Here is a 25,447-nt window from a genome sequence, read left to right on the forward strand (position 1 = left end):
GGGCCTGGTGCCTTTCTTCTCTTGTTCTTTCTGAAGACCTGGCGCACATCATCTTCACTGATCTGAAGTGCAGGAGTGGGGGAGAGGGGGGTTACAGGAGGTGTTATCGGTTGTGTAGAGAGATGGTCAGCATGGGTGTGGGGGGGTTCATATCTACAATAAAACTAATTCAGGCCTTCAGCAAGTTGTTGATTCGCCTCAGTGCTGGGGGATGATGTCTTGTAGTTGGTGATGGCTTTTAGACCTTTCCACTCTGAAGCTGAGTCATTGGAAGTGAACTGATCTTCCAACTTTTTAGCGTAGGTCCTTTTAGCCACTCTAATCTCCTTATTCAGTGTGTTCCTGGCCTGATTGTACAAGACTCCATTTCTGTAGGCATCCTCTTTGGCCTGACGAAGATGTCTCAGTTTTGCTGTAAACCATGGCATAAGTCCTGGTAGGAATGCATATATCCTAAACTAATATAGGATGTTACAGTCTCTGTGAGTTCGTCCAGATCGGTGGTAGCAGCTTCAAAAACACTCCAATCAGTGGAGTGCGATTTCCCCATTGATTCGGCGTCGCGGTCCACTCTGAACAGCTGAAAGCCCGGCAGATGTAGCGCGCTGTCTGGTGTTGCGTCATTCAGCCAGGTTTCCGTGAAACACAGAGCAACAGAGTGTGAGAAATCCTTATTTGTCCGGGAGAGCAGAAGTTTGTCCGTTTTGTTGGGTAGAGAGCGGAGATTCGCTAGATGGATGCTAGGCAACGGCATTCGAAATCCACGCTGTCTGAGCTTCACGAGTGCGCCAGGTGTTCTGACAAATAATGCTACCTATCAGATTATGCTACCAACACTGTATTTACATTGGCTCGCTTCCCCCGTCTGCGCATCCTGAAGCGTTTGATCAGCGCCGCTGCTCCGCCAAGTACTATGTTCAGAAAAACATCTGAATACACGAAAACCGGTAGGAGATTTTGTGGTGTGTTCTGCCGAATGTTCAGCAGTTGGAACACTCTGCTGGAGCTAGCTTTAGTCCGGCCAGCAGAGGGTGCTCATTCCCTGACTTGTATGGGTGCAAAAGTCTCAGTATAACGAATCGGACTTCAGAATGTAAAACGAAGCAACCTTTTGATAAAGCGTTAGACCAGCTCCTGTAAAAAGGAGCATCGTTCAGATGAGGCATTAAACTGGCCTCCTGACATTCTGTTGTCATTAATTCCCCACCTTAATCATGAATTTAACCTCATTGTTTAAGCTAGAAGCGCATCCTGATGGCCACATGGCCGCAACCCTCTACCCCTCTATTAAAGTAGCTTTATTAAGGCACAGGCTACGAATGCAGCTGTGGCATGCAGTAGGCAGAGTCTGGTTCCTCACTAAAGCTAAGCAGGCCAGAGCCTGGTTTGTACACTGGTGGGAGACGATTTTTGAAAACGTAGCTTGCTGCTGCAGTTAGATTTAGTCCAGCCAGCAGGGGGTGATCATTCCCCGGCTTGAATGGGTGGAAAAGTCCTAGTGTAATGACGCTGACTTTGAAAAGGAGCATCCTGCAGATCAGGCATTAAACTGGCCTCCTGACATTCTGTTGTCATGAATTCCCCAACTCAGTTATGAATTTGACTTTCTTTTTGAAGCTGGTAGCACATTCTGATGGAGGGTAGGCCGTTTTGAAAACCTAGCTTGCTGCTGGAGCTAGTTTTAGTCCAGCCAGCAGGGGGTGCTCATTCCCTGACTTCTATGGGTGCAAAAGTCTTAGTATAACGAATCAGACTTCAGAATGTAAAACGAAGCAACCTTCTGATAAAGCGTTAGACCGGCACCTGTAAAAAGGTTGGCCGCATTGAGCTTGTCAGGATGCGCTACCCCTCTATTAAAGTAGCTTTATTAAGGTGCAGGCTACGAACGCAGCTGTGGCATGCAGTAGGTGGAGTCTGGTTCCTCACTAAAGCTAAGCATGCCAGAGCCTGGTCAGTACACTGGTGGGAGACCATTTGTGAAAACGTAGCTTGCTGCTGCAGCTAGTTTTAGTCCTGCCAGCAGGGGGTGATCATTCCCTGGCTTGAATGGGTACAAAACTCCTAATATAATGACGCAGACTTTAGACTGTGAAAAGGAGCATCCTGCAGATGAGGCATTAAACTGGACTCCTGACATTCTGTTGTCATGAATTCCCCAACTCAGTTACGAATTTGACTTTGTTTTCTTTTTGAAGCTGGTAGCACATTCTGATGGCTGGCAGGCCGCTGTAAAAAAAATAAAAAATAAAAATAAAAATCTAGCTTGCTGCTTTAGCCCTGCCAGCAGGGGGTGCTCATTCCCTGACTTGTATGGGTGCAAAACTCTTAGTATAACGAATCAGAATGTAAAACGAAGCAACCTTCTGATAAAGCATTAGACCAGGATCTGTAAAAAGGAGCGTCGTTCAGATGAGGCATTAAACTGGCCTCCTGACATGCTGTTGTCATTAATTCCCCACCTTAATCATGAATTTGAACTCATTGTTTAAGCTGGTAGCGCATCCTGATGGCCGCATTGAGCTTGTCAGGATGCACTACTCCTCTATTAGAGCAGCTTTATTAAGGCACAGGCTACGTACGCAGCTGTGGCATGCAGTAGGCAGAGTTTGGTTCCTCTACTAACTCTAACTTAAAGGTGCTGTATGTAAGTTCTTGACTCTACTAAAGCATAAAAATACCATAATATGTTTGCAGATTAGTTTCAAACTAATCAGAGTTATTTGCAAAGGTACTATTAATGTAGAAAATGGCCTAATAAAGTAAAGATAATCTGTTAAAAACAGTCAACCTTTAACATTAATGCTCACACATGACAAAAAAAATACATAAATTAAATTAAATTAAAATAAAATAAAAAATAAACATGGGAATATGATTTTTAAAACTGTACTTTTTAAAACTTTTTTTCATAAACTGAATATTATAAACAGTATCACAACCATCTTTTTTATTGACATTTTAAACAGAAGCAATTCTTCTGTGAGTTTTGCTGAAGCTTAAACAGTAGAGCAGTAACTCTCAATTTCCAGCAAACTGATCCTGTATAATCTGATCAAATTTACTGTAAGCCTTCAGTGCAGTGTAAGTTTCTTCTGATAAACAAAATACATAAAAAATGTTGTTATTTTGGGTCTGTGCAGTTGCCTTTAATTATGAAATATGCAGATCAAATTGACCCACAAGGTTTATATATACCACAAGGTAATAGAAATTTGTAAGTATTCCACAACACATCAGAGTGTCTACAATTTGTAGACATGTTCATGACCCTAAGTGAGAAAAAGTCACATAATTTCACAACATACTAGGCATTTAATAAGCAAGTACACTCTTAAAATAAAAGGTGCACTCTTAAAAATAAAGGTGCTTCAAAAGGTTCTTCAGAGCGATGCCATAGAAGAACCATTTTTGGTTCCACAAAGAACCATTCAGTCAAAGGTTCTTTAAAGAACCATCTCTTTCTTACCTTTTTGTAATCTGAAGAACCTTTTTTCACCACAAAGAACCTTTTGTGAAACAGAAAGGTTCTTCAGATGTTAAAGGTTCTTTATGGAACCATTTAGACAAAAAGGTTCTTCTATGGCATCGTGAAGCACCTTTATTATTAGCCACGATAACTCTCTTTCTTTATTAATAACAGGTTTAATGGGCTCAAAACAGTTTGCTCAATGAAGTGAGAAAAACCTTAATTAATTTAAGCTTGTATAACAAGTCTGACAAGTCGTTATTTAGTGAAGTTTAACTAAACTAAGTAAACCTCACTAAAATGAAACTTATCAAATTAATTCTGTTGAGGTTCTTCCAGCTGATTGCTAACTACTGTAACAATGACACATGGTAGTATGCTAACAGATATTGCTCAATGAATAAAACTCCTTTCACGGTCAATATTGATTAGCCAACAAGCTAAGCAAGATAAGCTCCATGACAGTAGCCACAAAAACTCCAACATGACAGAAATATTTCTAAATTTCAACATAACTGAACATAAAGCACTAATAAATGTTTCCCTTTACTTAAAACTACATACATTTACAAATAAATTCAACATTTAATCCCCTGATCTAGTCCATGCAATGCATGCTCCCTGTTGAAAAAACCAGCATATGCTGGTTAGGTATGTTTTGACGCTGGGATGCTGGTTTAAGCTGGTCCTTTGCTGGTTTGTGCTGGTCCTTTGCTGGTTTTAGCTGGTCCTTTGCTGGTTTATGCTGGTCCTTTGCTGGTTTATGCTGGTCCTTTGCTGGTTTATGCTGGTCCTTTGCTGGTTTATGCTGGTCCTTTGCTGGTTTATGCTGGTCCTTTGCCAGCACATGACCAGCATAAACCAGCAAAAGGACCAGCATAAACCAGCAAAGGACCAGCTAAAACCAGCAAAGGACCAGCACAAACCAGCAAAGGACCAGCTTAAACCAGCATCCCAGCGTCAAAACATACCTAACCAGCATATGCTGGTTTTTTCAACAGGGCTGGGAACTAGAAATCCACTGTTCAGTTTCACTTGTCAACAAAACTGATTTACGTATTCTCACCACAAAAGGATTAGGTGGACTGCATGAAATGTAATTAATTGTGTAGCGATTATTTTGAGTGTGGATAACAATCTACCCATCAAAGTTTCAAGAATATTTCTAATTCATCAAAACGTGTGCTGAGAAACCGACATTAAACATTTTTTCCATGTTGTTGTTTGAATAGAATCCAACAGCTATGTTTTCTTAAGAAATGGGTCAATGAAACAATAGAATAGCCTTCAACAAAATGACCTGTTGTCGGTTGTGACCTGATTTCCGCAAGGAGCTGACAGGAGCACTTGAGGACTGTCACTGAGTTTAATGGTGTGGAAGTGACCCTTTGGAATGTAAAATACAGTTATGTTTTGCTTTATGCTTTAGAAGAAGGAAATCTGTCAAAGGAAATCTATTCTCCAGGGCTTTGTTACTTCCAAATGGGGGCCTTTGATCAGTATAGTTTGTTTATTTTCCCAAGAGGCCCTCAGCTGAGAATGTCTGTTTGGCCTCAGATGAAGGTTAAAGAGTGTTCGACCGGCCCTGAAAAATGCTCAGCAAAGCAGCAGTTGTGCGTTCCAACACGTCAGATTGTTTGTGTGTTTGCATGTGTCTATGTGTGTGTGTGTGTGACTTTTGCCCTTTAAATATTAATAGAGGCATTAATAAATGCAATACTAGGTAATTTGGCTATTCTTTCTCTATTGGCATTCTCTTTTGTTCAATAAGCCATCCGTCAGTCATATATTTTCTTCAATCTTGACTGACATAAATGGAAACCATCATTTTGTTTAGTTGTCCAGCTCAAATGAGCAGACAAGATCATTATTTCCTTGGATATTTAAAATAAATATTTTCTCATCAAGTCCACTTCATGACAGAACAGATACTGTGATGATTGAGCTGGGAAATGTTAACAACCAAATATTCTTAATTCTTCAAATAGTCTTAAAAATAACTCAGCGAGACCGGGGCTAGTTGTCACACATTTTACTCCAGTCAATATTTCTCAGTGTACGACAGTCAGTTAAACAGTGAAACAATTATGATATACAAGACAATTCATGAAACAAGATCAAAAAGAAAGAAATAAAAAAGAAAGAAAAGAAACATAGCCTATACATATCAAACATTATACAAGTGGTCTGAAAGATATTTATAGCATATGAAAGACATATGACTACTTGCTATAGCAATAATATGATAATATTGGTATTTTAATCTTTAAAAGACTTTATTGTATGTTTTGTGATAGTTAGCCCTGCTCTGTCCTATATTAGAAAATGTTATGGCATTGCTTGACCATTTTAATCAAAACTTTTAAAACATTTCAAATGGAAACAAAGTGCATATTGTATAACATGTCCAACATTCTAAGGACAAAAGTCAATTGCCTGAAGCAACCAACCAAGAAACAAATAAATAAATGCAGTGATTCAATCAAGCAGCCAATACAACTGTTCGAAATTGAAAATAGCATAGATAAGGATTTATTTGTTTTAACTATCAATCATGAATGATTTAATTTTCCAAACCCGCTAAATCTTCACAAAAAAACGATAGTATACAGTATTTGTAATATAATCGATGCATGATGCAGAGTAAAATGATTAAAAGAAGGTGGAAAGGCACATTTCTGCGCAGCCCAAGCGCAGGGTTGATCCACTTCAAATAAGTGTTGTAAAGCGGAAATAACGGACTGAAACAGAGCGAGAAGCTTTCGATTCTAACTCATTAATAATCCAAACAAAGAAGATAGTTTGTCGTCGTCCTGGAGTTTCACAAAATAACGCGGACGCTTGAATTACACCCTGTACCAAGGATGAACATCAACGTGGGATACAGCTTTACGCAACCAGCCAACGCCAGCAGTTTCGACTTTCAAACGTAAACATCCGCCGAGTAGTTCCCGTCCAAGTGTGAGCAGACAGACACTTCACTGTGCTACCCATGTTTAGGATGAATGTTTCGGTCCAAAACAGAGGACATGCTATTCCCAGCTAATGGTCAGTTATGATACGACACAGGGGTTGGTTTTATTTTAACCCCAAGTGCTTTGCCAAGGCGTCAGCGTTACTAAAGATGCGAATGGGTTAGCACGCAAGCTAACTTGGCTACGAGAGCTGTTTGTTTGTGTAACTACATACTCAACTATGTCGTTTGACAGCACAAATAATAAGTCAGATAATATATAGTCCAGTTTCACAATCGGACAGCGACAGTTTCACAATCGGACATCCTTATTATGGGTCTGCTGAACTTTGTTTTTAGTTCAATTGGAAAATGCATAGATGTCATTTGCCTCCTTCTGGATTTAAATTTTGTTATTGTAAACTCAATAATTCAGCTGTTGGTGGCAGTGATTTCCTTTATCAATAGTCTGCCCATCCTACTCACAAATTCAGTGTCGGAGTGCTGGAATCTCACTCTGCTTTGCATCATCACCATGAGGGACGGAGTGGCCGTCGTGACCCATAACATGGTCGGAGGTTGGATGCAGCTGCTGGGAGGCGTCCTGGAAAGCTTTAAGATGATCGGATACCTGTCTTCACATCTACTGCTCCGCACCAAAGAGCTTCTCCACCGCGGACTGTTGTCGGGACACAGTTTGCTGCGACAGGCCTGGGAAGGCTGTGGAATTGTGTTCAGCTTGTTGCTATATTTCATCAACACTATCATCAACTTGCTCCTCATTGGCACGCAAAATTTATACTCTGTGTTGGTCAGCGCGGTGGAAGCAGTGTCCTGCCCTTTGCAGAAAGCTCTTGAGCTGACTTTGACGGCGTTGACGTTTCTTTACAGCAGTCTTGTTGGCACCTCCATCCTGCTGTGGACTCCATGCAGACTGGCGATGGAGTTCCTGGGATCCGTGTGCCATGTATTTGTGAGCGTGTTCCTGCTCAACTCTTACGGGCTGCTTCTCATATTGCTTATCATTGCGAGTGCCACTGTATATCTAAACCCTGCGCTCCCACGACATGTATGTTTGCGTGTAATCAACTACATCAACACTGTTCCCATCCTACGGTGTCTCCGGAAGGCTATACACCGCCTCTATGTGCTTGAGAGGAATTTGTGGCAGCGATTGGCCTGGTATCGCAGCCAGATAATGGTTCCTGCCAGGATGGAAGTTGTGGAAGGGGACGTTAGACAGCCAGATGCCAACCCTGAGCCTCAAGCTGACCCAAACGCAGCAGGCGAGGTAGCAGAAAACGCACCTGAGGATGCCCACCAAGTGGACGACCCTCTAGACCTGCCGCTTCCCAGTTCCAGCACTCGCAGGCTGCTCCGAAAATTTCCTTCGGAGGACAGTTGCAAAGGCCCTCCGGCTGACAACCTGCTGACTCTTCTGCAGGAGCAAGAGGAGAGGAAGAAGTGTGTGATCTGTCAGGACAGCACCAAGACTGTTGTGCTCCTGCCGTGCCGTCACTTGTGCTTGTGTAGAGACTGCACCAACATTTTGCTCAGCCAGCCTATCTACCAACAAAACTGCCCCTTGTGCCGCCACATGATCCTTCAGACCATGGACGTGTATCTCTGAGGGAAGCGTTTACGGATGTGTTTCTGTCATCCTCAGGTTTTTTGAGCAGCACTGTTCTTGAAATGTGGGAAACCACTTGTTCCTTTTTCATAGATGGCCATTCCACTACTGATGCTTGTATATAGATTTAAATCACAACCTTTTGTTAATCGTTAAGGCGAGGCTGACGACTGTGCCCGTGCTTTCTTATGATTTTATATTCATTGTCACTTTTTTTCATCAGCTTGTAGAAGCAATATCACATGAATGTAAGTTTTGTATTAAAAAACATAAAAAATGGGGCGTTAATTGTGAAGATAGAAGATTTATGATGTAATTGTCGAGTGTTAATGGGGAACATTTGTATGCTACAATACTAACGTTGGGCCATATTGTATGAATTGTCTATTTGATTTATTTTTGCCTGATTGTAAAAGTGATCAAAGGCTTCATGGGAACCTTTGAAACCTCAAAATAATTCACATGACTTGCAGATCCATCAAGATATTTTTTCAAACCATTCAAACCATTCCAGTCAAGTTCTCAATCCATAATATTGCTTTCCCCAGTGAAAAAGTTGTCTCATTTGAATCAGGAGAGAAATATGCACAAATCAAGTACCGTTTACAAGCAAAAACTAATGGATTTGTATTTTGGCCAGAAGAGATGGATTTGTTTCTTACATGCAGCTTTTCAGTCTTAATTGATGGATTGAAGTCTTGTCAAGTACCTGCGGATTATTGTGATGTTTATGGGGAATATTTGTATAATACAATACGAACGTTGGACCTTAGTATGATTTGTTGTCTGCTTAATTTCTTGCGTGACTGTAAAGGTGATCAAAGCTTTCATGGGAGCATCTACAACATCAGATTTTTTTTTTTTTTTTGTGTGTGTGTTGGAGAAATCTGTTTTGCTTTTCATACAAAATGTAATCATTCCACCAAAGCTGTTTTGTACTCTTTTTAAATACAAGTGTCACTACAATATTTTCACAAGTTATTGTAAAATCTGATGATGTATTTGTGCTGTTTTTGTCATTTATTATTGAACAGCAAGGCTTTCTCACTGCTCAAGTGGTATTGATTAATGCATTTTCAAATCGAAATTTTGTGCTTGTTTTTTGTTTTGAGAAGACAGTAATTCAATTCAGTTACCGGTAAAAACAGAGTGGCAGAAAGGCTTTTAGCTCAGCTTTGTCCAGGGGATGTTGTTAGAAATCACTATTTTGGAAAACATCTTATGCATTATAGAAACAAGGTACAGGCTTTTCTGGTTTTTGTCAGTTATTTTGGTCTTACATGATGTTTCAAAACCCATTCAGAAAGGCACAATGCACAAGACAATCAAGTGCATTTAAGAGAAAAAAGTATTTGCAAGGTCCATGCAAGCTGTTGTCCTTCCTTAAAATATAAAAAATGACTCTATAGTCCCTACTTATTTCTAACACTCTCAATTCTGCACAATGCTGGTGACAAGCACTAACCCATGGTTTATTATTGTAATTTTAAGGTTTTTAAACAAGCTGTGGTTTCATTCCATATTAAGCCCCAAGCCTTTTTTATTCTTGTACCACAGATGCTTGTTTTCTATGAAGGTCTCCAGTGATGATGTTTGTGGGTAGAGCGGATGTCTGTCTCTCCAGAGGCCTGGATAATATCAAAACCACATTCACTGACTATCCAGATGAACAATAAACAGTATTTGACTGTGTGGTCGTATTGTCTTTGTCTTCAGAACAACTTGTAGTAGTTTCGTCATTGGACTAAAATGCAATTCACAACAATGTCTTTGATTGTGATAAATGACTTATGCCACTTCTAAGCTGAGATCAGCACACAAGCAGAGATTTGAAGCTGCTTGTCGTGGGCAGGGACCTTATGAACCAGAGAGTATAATGGACTTCACTTCCTCTAGTTGTTAAATCATGGGAAGGGAGTTTCCCAAAGCCTGATCCAGTGTTATCATGTCTCACAATCAATCAGATAGAACTAGTGTTTAACTCGGCTACACTACCGGTCAAACTTAAGATTTTTTTATGTTTTTGAAATTAGCTCTCTTATGCTCACCAAGGCTGCATTTATTTGTAGTACATATAATTTTATTCCTGTGATGGCAAAGCTGAATTTTCAGCAGCCATTACTCCAGTCTTCAGTATCACATGATTTTTCAGAATCATTCTAATATGCTGATTTTCTGCACAAAAACATGAATTATTATTATCAATGTCGAAAACACTTGTGCTGCTTAATATCAGTATATTAAAATGATTTCTGAAGGATCATGTGACACTGAAGGCTTTAATGACTCTTGAAAATTCAGCATTATCATCACAGGAATAAATTACATTTTAAAACTTATTTAAATAAAAAGCAATTATTTTAAATTGTAATATTTCACAATCCTTAAGCTATTTCAAACATTTGACCAGTAGTGTATGTATACAGTTTAAACATTTGCCAACCATTAGAGAATCTTTGAAGTGGTAGAGAAGTAGCTTTAAGTTTTTCATTTGATATAAGGTGTGTGAAATGCAAGCTTTACTCTAGAAGTATAAAAGGAAAGACATTCAGCACTGGACAGCTCCACATTCCAGCAATTTTAACAAATGGAAATCTGAATCTCACATTGTTGTGCACTTCGAAACAGCATTCAACCAAATCCCAGAGTACTTACATTCGGATGCATCTTTCATATCTGCTATCTGTAACTGCATACTTGAGAACAATGCTTTAAAAATAACCTAAAGCTTAGGAAGTGAGTCACCATAATGAATTCAACAGAGTAAAGTATCCTATTTTTTAAACAGAGATAAAAGAGGATTTCCTCATTTATTTTGTGCCTTGAAACAAAACTAAGCACCACTTGATTGCTATTTGCACAACAATGCATTGAGTCTTTAGAGTAAGAGCTTTTAAATGTCTTTTTTTTTTTATTAAAAAAAGTATGATTATATAATCTACTAATATACTTTATAATCTACTTTTATGAGAAAGTAGATTATAAAGTATGGGAATTTAACTCTAAGTACAGGTGGGATATTTTTTAAACACGTTTCTTGTTTGTTGATTGATTTATCAATTTGAGTCCAGCTACAAGTTAACCTTTGCTTCCTTATTTGTAATAGTCTACACTCAGACTAACCCTCAAATAAATTACCAAATGGATAAACATCAAGAAAATATGACATATGGCATCATTCTCTTAAAAGGTTATTTCACCCAAAAATAAAAATTCTGTCATTATTTACTTAATATAGGCTTTTATTAATTTTATTAATATCTTAATGCCTTTATAGCCTTATTGTATCTTCTGCCTTTTGGTTACCTGTACTTTCAGTGGAAGGACAGAAACCTTACAGGTTTCATTAAAAATATCTCAATTTTGTGTTTCGAAGATTAACCAAAGTCTCATGAGTTTGGAATGACACAAGGGTGTCATTGAGCACCAAGAGAGTGAGTAAGTGATGACAGAATTTTCATTTTTGGGTAATTATCTCTTTACGATGAATCTCACAAATAGACAGGCACAGCTTGAAATTTTGTAGTGTTGTAGTGTTTAGAAAGAACAAAAGCATGATACCGTACCCTCAACATTTTTATGAAATTCCTAAAAAAATGAGCACTTGGGATCCTGATACTCATGCAGGGTCTTTTAAGTATAGCACAGCTAGAATAGAGTCATTCAGAGGGTCATCCAATTCACAGTGTATGAGTGTGTCTGGCCCTGGGCCCACTGAGCCTCCAGCCTTTGGGTCAATAGGAACGTTCCTGTCTCTGAGGATGAAAACACCAGCTCCTCACACCCACACAAAAGCATCCACGGCACAGGGCACTTCCATTACGCCTAGCATTATACATGAAATTTCACAAGGATCTGGCAACTACTGAGTAAATGGAAAGTAACCTGTTAAAACAAAAATGCAATTTTTGAGGAAGCAGTACTTTTACAGTCCTGTTCAACATGTACATACTTATAGTTATTTCAATAACTGGGTAATAACTAGGTACTAACCCTAAACCTAACACAGTTATTTCTTAGGTAAGTACACTAAGACCGATTTTGAACTAGACCGTGGTAATTCTTGTTTCTGTATGCAATTGTTGTTCATAAGTGTGGTTATGATGATGAAAGAACGCCCCCTGCTGTTATTAAAACAAAGTACATAACCAATAATAGGAATAAATGGGAACTAAATCTGTAATACAGGCGCGAGTACTCCGAGGATAATGAAAGGGCGCCCTCTGCTGATATTAATAAAAATGGAAGCATAATATGATTCCTAATGAAAGCATTAGAGCTACAAATGATTACACATTCAGAATCTGTGGTGTTATTTAAAATCCAAAAACAAAGAACTACAGATAATTCACTTTATAACAGTTTAGGTTTTGTAAAGTTTTAGGACATGTATGTCTATGGTAAATTGTGTAAATAACATGGTATATGAACGTATATTTATATATATATTTGCATATATATGCACAAGATGTATCATTTAATGGTTAGTTATTAGTGTGATTTAGAAGAGTACACTGACTTAAACATTCAGTGGCACTCAATTACTAATATCATATAGATTATGCCAACTTGCACTATTGTGACAGGAAAAATACATAAAAAATGGTCCTTAAAACACATTTTTCAAATAAATCTGGTCTGCAATTCAGATTGCTTTTAGAATTGATGTATGTAGCAGAATCTGGACATTGTTTTGATGTTTTATATGCCTGTTAAACCAGCTCACTCAAAGCCCTGCCATTAAGACTAATAAATAAATAGTGTTGTGAATGGTAATGATAAAAGTTTCAGGACTTGGATTCAAACGCCTTTCTGAGCTTGTTTCTGTCTGGTTGAAGTGCTCTGCTAACAGCTGTGAAAGGGGGAAGGCCATGACCTCATGGAAATGAACTGCACAAAGGGAGGATACAAATGGACCTCTCATTCTTCTCAGTGTTACTGCGAAAACATTCCGTGGACGTCTCTGCCAGCAACCTGGGGAAATTTGGAACTACTTGTCTTCAAACAAAAACTTGTAGAAAAACAGGAGAAGGGATAGAGAGAATGAGAGAAAGAAAGAGAACGCTACGTTTAGACCAGGATCTGTTTCATTTAAACAAAGTTCAAACTTTGGAAAATGAGGCTTGTTAACATGATGTCTGCGTGACTCCGCACGCAGAGGTAACCAAACACAAATCATGGATTCTGGCTTTCTATAAACATACAATTTGTAGTTTAAGGCTTGGTCACATTAGCGAAACTGGCAAAGAACCTCCATTGTCATTAGCAAAGTGATGCATGAAATACAGCTTACTCAAGGGATCACTTCCAAAATAAACATCTTTCTGTTAGTCAACACAGCACATCCATGTGACTATAATGAATCTGCATGTGGAAAAATTTCACCTTCACGCAAAATTTCCAGTTCATAAGTAATAAGGACTACACTTTTATGATGCTTCTGCATCCGTTTTGAAGATTGAAAGTCCTCCAGTCCCCATTCATAGCAACTGTAATGAAAAGAGTGACCTGTACATTCTTCAAAAATTCTCCACGTGTTCCACAGAAGGAACAACAGTAAAGACCCATTCACACCAAGATATCGTTTTCAAAACCATTCAAAATTTTAAACAATAGCAGAGTCTTCACCACAACTAAAATGGTACAGAGGAACGATATTGTTGGAATCACTTTCAAAACGTTTTTTCCCCCCAGGTGATGAATGATGAAAACATTGACATCCAAACAGAATCCAATCAGAATCAGAATTAAAGTTGTGTAACTTTATAGAGAACTTGAGCGTGCAAAGCAGTAGACAAACTAACTGGCTGCACGTGCTCAGAATAAACAGAACGTTATTGGTGTGACGCTAATATAGTTCACTTATCTTAACAGTTATTGTTCTTGGTGTGAACGAGCCTTTATACAGATTTGGAACAACTTGAGTGTGAATAAATAATTACAGTATTTCCTGTTAAAGATGAGGTATTGCTCTAAATGCATCATGAAACCTGAAACCACAGCTCCCAGTTTCCCAGCAGAAGAAATGACTTTTCCTTGTAACATTTACTGACAAATAAGGCAATTATGAGTGTCATTTTTTATTGAAGTCATATTCCAGAGAAATGTTGGAAAGTATTTATTGTGCTTTTCACAAAATATAGACTGCCACCAGAATAAACATTTTCTGTAAAAACAGCAGAAGGTTTTCTTTTTCAGTATTTTGATTTTTTATTCCATATTTCCAAAGTAGTAATGTGTTTCATTAATGACTTTCATACTTGAATTCTTTGCATGGAAATACTCTAGTAACTTTATTCTGTATGACTACATGTGCTTAGAACGTAATCATCTGTGCAGTGCTGATCATATTTGATTCTAATGAAATTATTACTAATCAAGGCCAATCAAATGCCTTTGTCTTACCCATTAAAATATTTTCCGAATTCATGAAACCTTTATTAGACAGAGAGAAAGTTAGTTGCAGTGTACTTTAAATCTATGCAAAAACAGCAGAGTTTTTCCAGTCTGAGTACACTAGGAAACCAGTGAAAGTGCTGTCTGTCTTCGGGCTGGAGTAAAAGCCAGTGTACTCGCCAAGGGCCATCTGCACCCACACCTGATCTCCTGGAATCAAGTGTGCTAGTGTCCCTCCAGACAGAGAGGCTGGTTTGGACCAGTTACCAAAGATCTGAAAGTAGGAGGCCACGGTGTGTCCGTTCTTTATAAGATCAAACTGCAAGCTGGAGCGGTAGACTGTGGCGTGAACGGCGAAGTAGTAAACGCCCGGCACTCTGCAGGTGAATCGTCCCGTTTCGGGATTGTAATCACCCTGCTCATTCAAAATGATTTTGTCGAAGCGCACCGCGTCCCCTACTGCCAATGAGCTCGTGCGGGACTCAGTTTGAGACAGTTTGGCGCTAAAAGCTGAGTTGGGGGCCACCGCACACTCCCCCGGGCTTCCTCGCTCTCCTTTTTCTCCTGGATCCCCTCGGTCTCCCGTAAGGCCCCTCACGCCCGGCTGACCTGCGATAAGCATCATGGAATATTCATGTTTCACTATTGACATTCAATAGAGTGCTGCAGGGATGAGGCATTTTTGTAGGCCAGAACCTGGAAACGAGCACTTTAGCACTTCCGCCATTCTGAAGTCAACGGGCTTTTTAATTGGGTTTTTGGTTGAATGCCTGAAATAAGGTCTGTGGTTAACACAAGCTCAAGATATTTTCACGGTTAGAACAGAAATAGAGTATGTGCTTTCCGTACATAATAAAATGTAGTTTTGTGACAAAAAGATGGAAATAATCTGTTGTTTTTATCCTATTGTTTTCTATATTTATTTGCTTGGTCAGTGTCTTTGTGGGTTTTGGTTCTTTTGCTGTTGTAAGCTGTAAGGAACTTTGAAATAACTGAAATCATTTGGCGAAGTGATGTGCGCATGTAATGCGGCCTGAAACTAGGCTACTTTAGCCGTGCGTTTCCCTGAAAATACGTAATTGCACACCTTAGAACGTTCGTCAACCAATCAGATAGAAGCAATCGACAACCCTGTAGTATAATGAGGAATAAAACATGCAAGAATCATAAACTTTCACTGGAGATAATTTTCTGCAATAATCCATAAGACAGTGAAAAAATCCTATTGTTTTTTTTTTGTTGAGGGAACCAGGGTGATACTAATTTCCTAAAAAAAAAAAAAAAAACTGTCATCACTGCAGCACTCAATGGGAGGAAAAAGTGAGGAAAAACATCATTGAGGTTATTTTTGTACCTGGTTCTCCTCTGTCCCCTGTTTCCCCTTTCTCTCCGGGTTGAGCATCACGACCATCCCGTCCATCCCTGCCGGGCTGACCAGGGCTGCCGTGCAACCCAGGGGATCCTGGGATACCTGGGCTTCCTGTGCACAAACTGGGGATCTTGTTGTCTTCAAGCGAGTTGGAACAATGTACTGCAATAACAAGCAGCAATGAAAGAGGCCATGTCTGCAGAGATGTCATTGCTCAGTCTGTGGAGAAAAGAAAGAAAGGGAAGAAAAAAATAAGCCTTATAAGCTTGTATCTTGTTTCAAGATGATTTCAGCATTATTGAGACTGAAAATAGACATATGGTATGAAGTCTGGACATAATGTGAAAAGCACAACTCTGAGGGTTGTATGATCTCACCTCTCAGTCAATAGGGTGAGTATGCCAAGGGAAATTTGACAGTACATCGTAATTACTAAAGCACAAACTCTGCTGTGTAAGTGTAAATGCAGATGAAGACTTGGAAATATAGCTTAGGAATTCATATCTTATAGCCTACAGCCTACTCAAGCCTTTAAAGTATGCAGAAGCACCATAAAAGTATCAAAAGTTGTGGTTTTATAGTGGTTTTATTTATTTTAGAGCCTGACAGCCTCAGTCCCGATTCACTTTCATTGATATCGAAAAGAGTGACCAGAATATTCGTACAAAATAAATTTTGAAATGACATGAGGCCGAGTAAAGGATGACAATTTTAATTTGTGGGTGAACTATCCCTATTTTGTCAGCTAATATTAAGTTGATTCTTCACTAAATGCAAATTGTCTTGTGCAACCAATAAATTCAACATAATTGTTCATTAAATTATCAACACAAGAATTGTTTATAACTTTAAGAACACGTTATTCACACTGCAGTGCATGCTGAGAGCTCCAACACTGAACAAATTAGCAATATTTTCCAATATAAAATTGTTTAACTCTAGTTATGGGAATGTAATGTAATGGGACAACATTTGGGGAAATATCGTTGCCCTAATATGCATTCTCTGTAGATTTATTTAGTAATTCACATTTCCTAAAAAAGCTCAGTACATGTACATATCATCTACAGTTTGAGGGGTTGAAAACTGAATGTATATAGTTAGTTGGTGAATAACGAAAATGCAGAATGTGTTAATAATTACTATAATAAATTTTACTGTCAACCATCTGTCATAATGAGGTGCTGAAGGCAGTCAATAATCAGGCTGCAAGCACACAGTCTCTTCAACAGGATGTATTCATGGGCTTGTCAGCTCTCGTAATCCTGCCTAGAACAAAGCATTTCCAAGATTTTATGCCTTGCCGTAAATCAGCAGGTTCTGTTCAAGTCCGCTGTCTGTCAAACAGCTGTTTCTTATAAGTTGAAGAGAAAGTGCTGAAGATTCACCTTGAGAAATACAACTAGACCACCAAAGCCTTCTTCAAAAATTCTGCAGAATCAGTTCAAGCACTTCTATCTTCAGTTTAATAGAAACATTTGTTCATGGACATCTGGACAGTTATCTCTCAGGACCTTGTTTATGTATTTTGGTTCTAAAAGCTTCGAGCAGCTCAAACTGTGAGCCATGTTAGGACATAAGAGGAATGACTGCCAAAGAGCGCAGAACAAATACTGTCATTCCAGGGTCAACTGAATAGTCTGATTTCCAAACAAAGCACATTACTCACTCATATGCTTCACGTCCTTTATTATTGCAGCATTGTGTTATTGTATAGAAGGCAACAAATTATTGCAGCAAACTATTAACATTGGGGTACATTCCCACAGTATCACAGCAACATTTACACTATACTACAAATTAAACTTTGGGTTGAAATATGGGAAGGATCAGCTTTCTTCTTCGTTGCTTATCTTGAAACTTCAATGCATTATAAATGGGTCCCAACTGTCATTAATCATAAATTAGTACACTGTCCGAAAAAAAAAGGTACAAAAGCTGGAAGGTTGGGGAGCAACCTTTCAAAAGTAATACCTTTGTCCCTTATTTACCCCTAAATGGTGCATACTGGTACCTTAGAGGGACATATTAGTACCTAAATGATACATATAAAGGTATTGTGTAGGAAGAAAAGCTCATTTCTCAGTTTTCAAATATTTGCCTCCAGAAATGTGATTTGCAGTAAACAGAATCTTTGTCAGTCTCATTTACTGGAAGTAAATGACCAAACTGAGATTCAGAATGAGCAGTAATGACAAAAACAAAAGTTACATAAGAGATTGGATAATCTTTCCATTTAGAGACTCCATAGTAAAGAACATTACTGGTAGTCAAAGTGAAATAATAGTTATATCTGCATTGAAGTGTTTGGACTGTTTACAAAAAATTTTTAAGAATTTGCCAATGAAAACAAACCAAAAAGTTTCCATAACACTTTATTAGTGAAAGCAGTCAGACCCCTTATGATGACTAAACAAATTTAAAGTTATGAAAAAAAAACCTCAAACTCACCATTTACGTTTTTTGAGGCTTCACTGGATTGATGGTCTTGAGCAGGCGAAAGAAAAACGAGCAGTGAAGCTCCTCTTTTCTTTTGCTGTCCAAGGCGTCTGGGAAAAAATGAGCACTCCTAGTCTTCAGAGGAAATGGGAAGCTATTGGAAGCCAATTAGAAATAGGGAGGCTGGGAGATGGGGAGGGAGAAAGAGGGATCATCCAAGGGACGGAGACTAAACGTTTGTAGCCTGTCCAACTTTATAAGCATAAACATTATCTGATACAGTAGAGCCCTAGAGATGGGGTCTTGGGCGCCAATGAACAGTCTGGCGAGACCCGTGTGCATTTAATTAGTGTGGGGTTTACAAAGCAAAGATGCCAGTTCATTGTGGCTGGCAAATTTGCGAGAAATAAACCGTTCAGGGATTACAGCCCTGTGGTCAAGTAAGAGATTGAGTAAAACACTGATGGGGCAACTTGGAGAAAATAAAATATATAAAAACCTTAAAACTGTCAGTATTAACATCAACATGATCTCTCGAAGCTACAGGGGAAAGGAAGTGTTGGTAAGACAATGGAAAACTTGCGTCCTCCAAGAGGAACGAGTTAAAAACTCTCTCTCTCAAGACCTCTCTGACTCTCTAAAATACCTCTGATGGTCCGCAACTCATTTCTGTACAAAGTGAACCATGTTAAAATTTCAAAAACAGGGAGCGCAGTCACCTGCTCTCAGAAGGAGTTTTACCTCAGTGTACATCTAGAGAGGTTTGCAGAAATAAATAAATAGAATGGTTACCATTACTCATTACAGAACATCACGTAAGAAAAAGTACAACTTAAGAACCAATAGGAGAGAGAGGTACAGGTGACATGGCTGGGTTTAGGCAAGGACATATTTTTCCTGATGTCCACAAACTGTTAAAAATGTACATAGTAAAATAAAGTCGACTACACCATCAAAAGCAAACAAATTATCAATGCTCAAAAAGTTTACAACCACATTTTACATGAACTCGTTTCATAATATAAATATCGCTCCTTTCCAAATAAAAAAAGTTAAAACAAATGAACAAATTAAAAGAAAAAAAAAACTGCAATGCTCCATTGAGGGAACATACACAGGCACAGGAAAACTGGTACTTGATCTTGATATTAAAATGATGCACATTAGTTACTCTAAAGTTTATCTGCAACACAAAACCATTATAGATAATACACTGAACATTGCAATTAACCATTATGAAGCTGCTGTTTGCTACTGTAACTAAGTTTGTCTGTCCATTCCGTATATTGTGTAGATATTGAAGTACAAGTTACTATTCATACACGTTTAGTTTATATATATATATATCCATGTATATTGTGTATACATATATACTGTTGATTATAATTACAGGAGAAGGTGTGGTACCACTTGCGTGGTGTGGAAGAGTAAAGTCCAGGAAAACGACAGAGCATGTCTGCTTCTGAAACACTGACCGAGCGCTGTTACACCAGTTTATGGAGCATCGGACGTTGTATTGATGTCTGTGCAGGAGTCTATTACAAAGCCCTTAGGATTAGTAACTGCATTACAAAAAAATATATTAATAAAATAAAAGTCTTATTTCATTAGACTGAGCAATAGTTTGTAGAACCCTGCTGTATGATCCTATTTTATGCAATAAAAAGTTGTCCCGTATCTTCCCAGTCTTTCATGTTGGGAAAAAAAAAATAATAATAAAAATAAAAATGAAACAAACAAAAAAAAATTCTAGAATACATTCAACAACAGCCTAGCTGCAGAGTTCAGCACATCCTGTTCCACAGGGGTGCCAGGGCGAGAGGAAAGTTGGGAGAGACCCCCAAGAATCCCTGAAAAAGATGGCTAAACTGCAAATTCTGATCAATATAAACACATATACAAATATGAGGCAGCAGCCAACAAATGTTCAATGAGGCAACGTACAGAACTTTGATCTTCAGTGCCATAGTCAAAAGTGAATTGCTGGGAAATGTCAAAATTATTGCAGCCTAGGTACAGTGAGGGCTGGAGGGGGTCTGCAGTGGCCAAGGAAAAAAAATACAATTGTTTTAGCCTTAAACTTACGAGGCAATGAGACAAAGAGGAACTGGCCTTGAAAGTGGCTTGCTAAGGAAGCCACGGTTGCACAAAGCAGCTTCGTCTAGAGGTATGTACAGATCCCAAGCCATTCTGTGATACCCACATACATACTCATGCTACAGCATCCCTTTAAAAATCATCGTAACTTTACATGAAAAATAAAACAAGAGACAAATTTCAAGTGGAATCTGTTTGTGCCCTAGTTAAAACAGCTTTGAACATTTCTCCATAGTCTGGAGCTCCTCAGCTGACTGTCCAATCAAGTTCTAACGCCTAACATCCAAAAACTAAAACAACAACCAGAGAAATTTACACAGAAGGCACATAACTTCTGATCTGAAAGATGGAAGAACCATGGAAGAACAAACCACAGAACATCCACAAAAATAATTAAGCCACATCTGTCTTAGCCTTATTCAAAAAGGGGTCAAACAAAACTCGAGCTCTGAAAAGGGCACAGATGGGAACAGGTGTGAGGAGTGTCAACATTTACAAGATAATGAAGAGATGATACGAGCAAATAATGTGCATTGACTGAATGGCTGCCCGGAGCGTCCATGCAGTGCCAAGGCAACATGTGTTGAAGAAGACTGATCTTCAGTGCACAAGACCATGAGGAAACAAGAGCCCTCCTCCCTCTCCTCCATATATATAGTGCTTTACAAGTAATTTTACATGGGATGGCCTCTGTGGCAATTCCTTGCATTACACCAATCTCTAAGAAAATATTTTGATATAACAAAATATACGGAATAAACTTTGGGACTTGTCAGTTGCTAGAATGCTAGAGAAGGATTTCATGCATCTTTCCTCCATTTTAAGGGAAGATGGGCAGTTCTTGCATGTGATTTTAAGGCTGGCACTAAAAAAGGAGAGTCATATCAAACCGATCTGCACTTAGAAATGCACACTAAACCTACACACCTATTTGAAATTATATTTGAAATGTCCATGCTTGACCTGGGTTGGCAATGAGAGCCTCTGGTGGACCGCACTCTGTGGCAACAGTAACTGCTTCAGTCTTTGGAATAGAACGAAATATTTGGGCTACAAAAACAAAAAATGAGATCAACTAAAAAATCTTGAGTGCTATAAAAATGTTTGGACAAAGCATTAGTGTTCTAAATCTATTATTTCCTACAAAAATGTTGATAAAATAAATGCAATGTATTATTAAAAATATAAATACCATTGTTAAGTGCGATTCACCAATGAGTGCTTTTAGTAATTTGTATAGAAAAATATACATATTATTTACATTATTCAACGAATGCTATTTCTGTCAAATAGTCAAGTTTTAAATTGCCTCAAAAAAATCTTATCATTTTATACACAACTACGGGCCTAGGGAGTAAAAAAAAACTCCCTAATGGTGAGATACAAGAAATAAGACTGGTAATAGCATTTGGACTCACTAAAATCAATTAAATCCTACAATGTTTCGTAACAACATGCAAATTATACTTTTTTTGAAAATGCAATGCAATTAAGCTACCAAATTGCTCTGTCCATTGGCTGTCAGTCCACCAGGATCTCAACCTGCCAGCCACACATCTCACAAGCCCATCATGGCCTACTCTTCGTAACACTTTTCTTTCTACCACTGACAAAAAGAACATTTACCATTTTTCTTCAGACAACCTATTCCTGGGACCACTGCTCCCCCTAGTGTTTCCCCTCATCATCTCCCCTATGAGATATTTACAGAGAATCAGGCCAAGCTTGGCAAGGACGACCATGGATGCTCTGAAGGCTTCGATGTACATTCAAAAAGGGAGAGATGTCTAAACAGGTCAGGCTAAAAAAAGGATTATGTATCGTCAATCTAAAAACATTAAATCTTTCCCTTCCGAAATTGCACTTTGGTGTAGGAATGGAACGATGTGGCAATTATTCAGTAATTTGTCACACTCGGTAAATAAGAGCAGGCCAGACTCGACTTGTTACAAATGTAAAACTTTTCACAATATCCTTCTTAAAAAAAAAAAAAAAAAACGGTAAAAAAAGATAATATACAAAATTTAAGAACGAGGGGGCACTAATCTCTTATATTGGGCATTAATAAAGGGGACACAAGGGCAATCATCTCCATTGCGACTCCACTCAATTGTCTTTTCTAAAAATCAAACAACTTAAGAGGCACAATACCATTAACCTTCTGATAACCTGAGCCTGCTTCAGTAAAAAAAAAAAAAAACTTTTAAAATGTCTCTTCCCTGGCAAGTATACACTCTTGATAGCATTCACAGACAATATTAGCTTGCGAGTTTGCTTTCAATTGAGGAACTTGCGACACTTCTTCGCCCCGCAGTTGCAAGGCAGCTTATTGCCTGGTTCTTCGATGGGGAACTTGTAATCGTACGTGAGCTCCTCGCCTTTAAAGATTTTGCGTGTGGCAAAAATGACAATGTGTTTCTGACCGTCAACATTGACCACGCGGGAGTAGCAGTTGGGCTCGCAAGAGTGGTTAATGAATCGGGCTGCGTTGCCGTGCATGGTGGCATCCACCACCTCGTAGTCATCGATACGAAACATGTAGCAGCCAATGCCCTGAGTAAAAGCAAAAAAAGACAAATCAATGAGGAACACCAGTGTTATTGTTTTAAATTCATTGCACTGATAGACTAAGTATTAGATTTCTACCTTGCTGTCATAGTATTTCTCCCGCTTGTCAGTGAGGACAGAGCGAATGACATTGCCAGAATACTCAATCACCATCTCTCCAGCATCAATGTTTTTCCTGCAGAACAGACCTCTGCCGTGTATGGCTGATCTGCAAGCAATACATAGGATGCAAAAGATGGTATGCAACAAAGACGCATGCTTTTCATTCCTCAATCCACCCACCCATTTTTGATTTGAATAGAAAGCATTTATACCTGTAGACACCCACAGCCTCCATGGACACTTTCTTTAGGTGCCTGAACCTCATAGGCAGTGGTAAGTCCATGCTGGTGGCCCGTCTGTGAAAACACCAGGTGTTGCTATATGTTAATTTATAAATGAAAAGAGGTTAGTACAGGGTCAGTAAAGCCCGGGACACACCAAGACGATGGTTGGCCATAGGGCAATGTCGGGTGGTTTTTGAGCATCATTTGGCTTTTCAGTTGTTCTTCACCGTTGGCTGTAGTTGGACACGGTCAGCTGTTTTTCGGCCAAATTTGTATGCCGATTCGGCAGCTCAAAGCTCGTCGGCGTGAAAGAGAACTGCGATTGGCTATTCAGCTTAGCGAATAAGTGCACAAGAAAAAAATGGAACTGACGAAAGCAAACCAATGACAAAGAGCAAAGAGGGAATGCAGACACACTTGATGTAATTCTGTTTCTTTCTTTATCCACAAGACGACGACCCAAGGGCTGACAATGCCAGTGCCATTTGCAACTTAAAGGGGTCATATGATGCGATTTCAAATTTTTTTTTCTCTTTGGAGTGTTACAAGCTCTTGGTGCATAAAGAAGATCTGATTGAACAAAGTTACACAAATCTGTCAGTAATGAGCACGGCTGGGGTAAACAATGGTAAAAGCAAGTGCTGCTTGCTTTGTATATCCATAGTTCTAGCTCTTCCGGTTTCCCTGTTTGAATGCCGAATAAAGACTGCTGCCACCTGCTGGTATGGAAAAGTTAAGTTCTGTCACGCAAGCGCAGATCGTACACATTAGTTAGCCGTCGCCTGTAGTCTGTCTGGTGTGTTCTAGTGCAACCTTTTTTTGCCCCGACGCAGACAATGCGAGGCAATGCAAGGTGATGCCACAGTCGGCTTTGCTCAGTGCTAGTTTTTTGGCGTAGGTTTGGTGTGTCCCTACCCCAAGGTTACTCACCGAGCAGACTTTTGCAACATCTCCTCCTCATCTTCCTCCTGGGGGTTATATACAGGAGGCTGACGGTGTTTGGATGCCAGGAAATTAAACATGTCCAAAACTGATCGCCTAAAAATTAATTCAACAGATGAAAGTCTGTTAAGAGTGGTTAAATAGTTCACAATCACAACATTGAATTCTCCATTATAGAAAGGTTTAAGATTTTCAGGTATTGACAAAATGAACACCCTGGCCGTGACACACACCTGTGGTACACCTCAGCACGAGCAGATCCGTGAGGGTTGACAGGAGGATCTTCTGGCTCCTCAGGTTTGTGAAAGCGGAACCTGTAGTTTCGGCAATGCCTGGCTCCATATAGCTGCTCCAGTAGAAACACTACAGCATCATGAACCACACCCAGCATCTTCAACCCATTTACTCCTGAAAGACGATGTGAAATACAAGATGCCCTTGCCAAATTAACATGACTAGTAAAAACAAATATGTGTTAAGATTAAAATAAACACTGTAATATGTTCTTACCATCAAATGAAAGTGCCTTGAGTCTAGCATTGGACCGGGCTTCTTGCACTTTATCTGTCAGGGACTTCCAGGCCTCTGAAAAGTAACAGGAAACAGGAAATTCATTTCAGAGAAGACTGACTGTAATTATCAAAGAAAAGAACATACTGGGTCTATAACTCTCCATTACACTTTATTATCTAGATCTCACTTACCCTCAATACTTTCACAGCGAATCTGAAATCCATCATCACTGCAGATTTCAAATATGAGCCCTTTCTTGGGCTTGTAGTCCAGAAAGGAGTCTCTCCCACTGTCCCTCTGATCAGGTGTTTCCACTGAAAATGCATTAGATCCTTTCCCATCACCCTTACTAGGCAGTCCTGCAAAAAAAACATCTATTAGCACTGCGACATTCAACAGAGAGATGGACAGCCAGACCTAACATTTTACCCACCTGCAGTCTTTGGCTTCTCATCATGAGTGTCCATGGTTGTACGTTTAAAAGAAGAAGAATCAGCTGTCTTAGTGGCAGAGTCACTGTGAAGGAAAAAATTCATTTTAATAGGTCAGATACAATTAAGTACACTGAAAAGTTAAGACTGATCTTTATAATTGTTTACCTCGTTTTTGAACCCGTTTCATTTGACTGCCCTGTATCCATTGGCTCAGGTGATGAAAGTTCCCGGTCCCTACAATAAACAATTTTTAGCATGTTTAAACATTTTTTTTTTACAACAATAAGCAATATGCATTATAAATGTCAGGCTCT

At 39.0% G+C, this 25,447-nt stretch overlaps 3 protein-coding genes across 5 annotated transcripts in view; 1 reads left to right on the forward strand and 2 right to left on the reverse strand.

The window, feature by feature from the left end:
- Positions 1-6,143: 6,143 nt before the first annotated feature.
- LOC107718270 (RING finger protein 26-like) lies at positions 6,144-8,637 on the forward strand. Its single transcript, XM_016525269.1, has one exon. It carries the CDS (start codon positions 6,754-6,756, stop codon positions 8,047-8,049), a length of 1,296 nt encoding a protein of 431 aa, XP_016380755.1. The 5' UTR covers positions 6,144-6,753; the 3' UTR covers positions 8,050-8,637.
- A 5,485-nt stretch (positions 8,638-14,122) lies between these two features.
- On the reverse strand, positions 14,123-18,484 carry LOC107718301 (complement C1q tumor necrosis factor-related protein 5-like). The gene is made up of 3 exons (XM_016525322.1): positions 18,266-18,484; positions 15,800-16,033; positions 14,123-15,054 (listed from the first exon to the last, which is right to left on the reverse strand). Exons 2-3 carry the CDS (start codon positions 16,023-16,025, stop codon positions 14,528-14,530), a joined length of 753 nt encoding a protein of 250 aa, XP_016380808.1. The 5' UTR covers positions 16,026-16,033; positions 18,266-18,484; the 3' UTR covers positions 14,123-14,527.
- Positions 18,485-21,678: 3,194 nt separating this feature from the next.
- LOC107718271 (histone-lysine N-methyltransferase 2A-like) overlaps positions 21,679-25,447 on the reverse strand; it is a 32,959-nt gene continuing 29,190 nt past the window's right edge. For 2 of the 3 annotated variants that reach the window (XM_016525273.1, XM_016525271.1), the window contains exons 27-35: positions 25,299-25,370; positions 25,133-25,215; positions 24,891-25,058; positions 24,697-24,771; positions 24,420-24,594; positions 24,175-24,282; positions 23,233-23,316; positions 22,997-23,126; positions 21,679-22,903 (exon numbers count right to left, since the gene is read on the reverse strand). In XM_016525273.1, the coding sequence (XP_016380759.1) occupies positions 22,628-22,903; positions 22,997-23,126; positions 23,233-23,316; positions 24,175-24,282; positions 24,420-24,594; positions 24,697-24,771; positions 24,891-25,058; positions 25,133-25,215; positions 25,299-25,370 (1,171 nt within the window). In that variant the 3' untranslated portion in view covers positions 21,679-22,627. The remainder of the gene's footprint in view (positions 22,904-22,996; positions 23,127-23,232; positions 23,317-24,174; positions 24,283-24,419; positions 24,595-24,696; positions 24,772-24,890; positions 25,059-25,132; positions 25,216-25,298; positions 25,371-25,447) is intronic. The other variant, XM_016525272.1, reaches the window with a different exon arrangement.

Source organism: Sinocyclocheilus rhinocerous, unplaced genomic scaffold, assembly GCF_001515625.1.
Source record: "Sinocyclocheilus rhinocerous isolate Xijiao unplaced genomic scaffold, SAMN03320098_v1.1 scaffold1024, whole genome shotgun sequence".
Classification (NCBI taxonomy): Eukaryota; Metazoa; Chordata; class Actinopteri; order Cypriniformes; family Cyprinidae; genus Sinocyclocheilus; species Sinocyclocheilus rhinocerous.

Bases quoted from the DNA above. Each gene is read 5' to 3' on its own strand.
- LOC107718270 (XM_016525269.1), top strand. From the start codon at position 6,754: ATGGGTCTGCTGAACTTTGTTTTTAGTTCAATTGGAAAATGCATAGAT.
- LOC107718301 (XM_016525322.1), bottom strand. From the start codon at position 16,025: ATGACATCTCTGCAGACATGGCCTCTTTCATTGCTGCTTGTTATTGCA. The intron at 15,055-15,799 runs GTACAAAAATAA...TGCTTATCGCAG, and splicing joins AGGGGACAGAGGAGAACCAG to GTCAGCCGGGCGTGAGGGGC.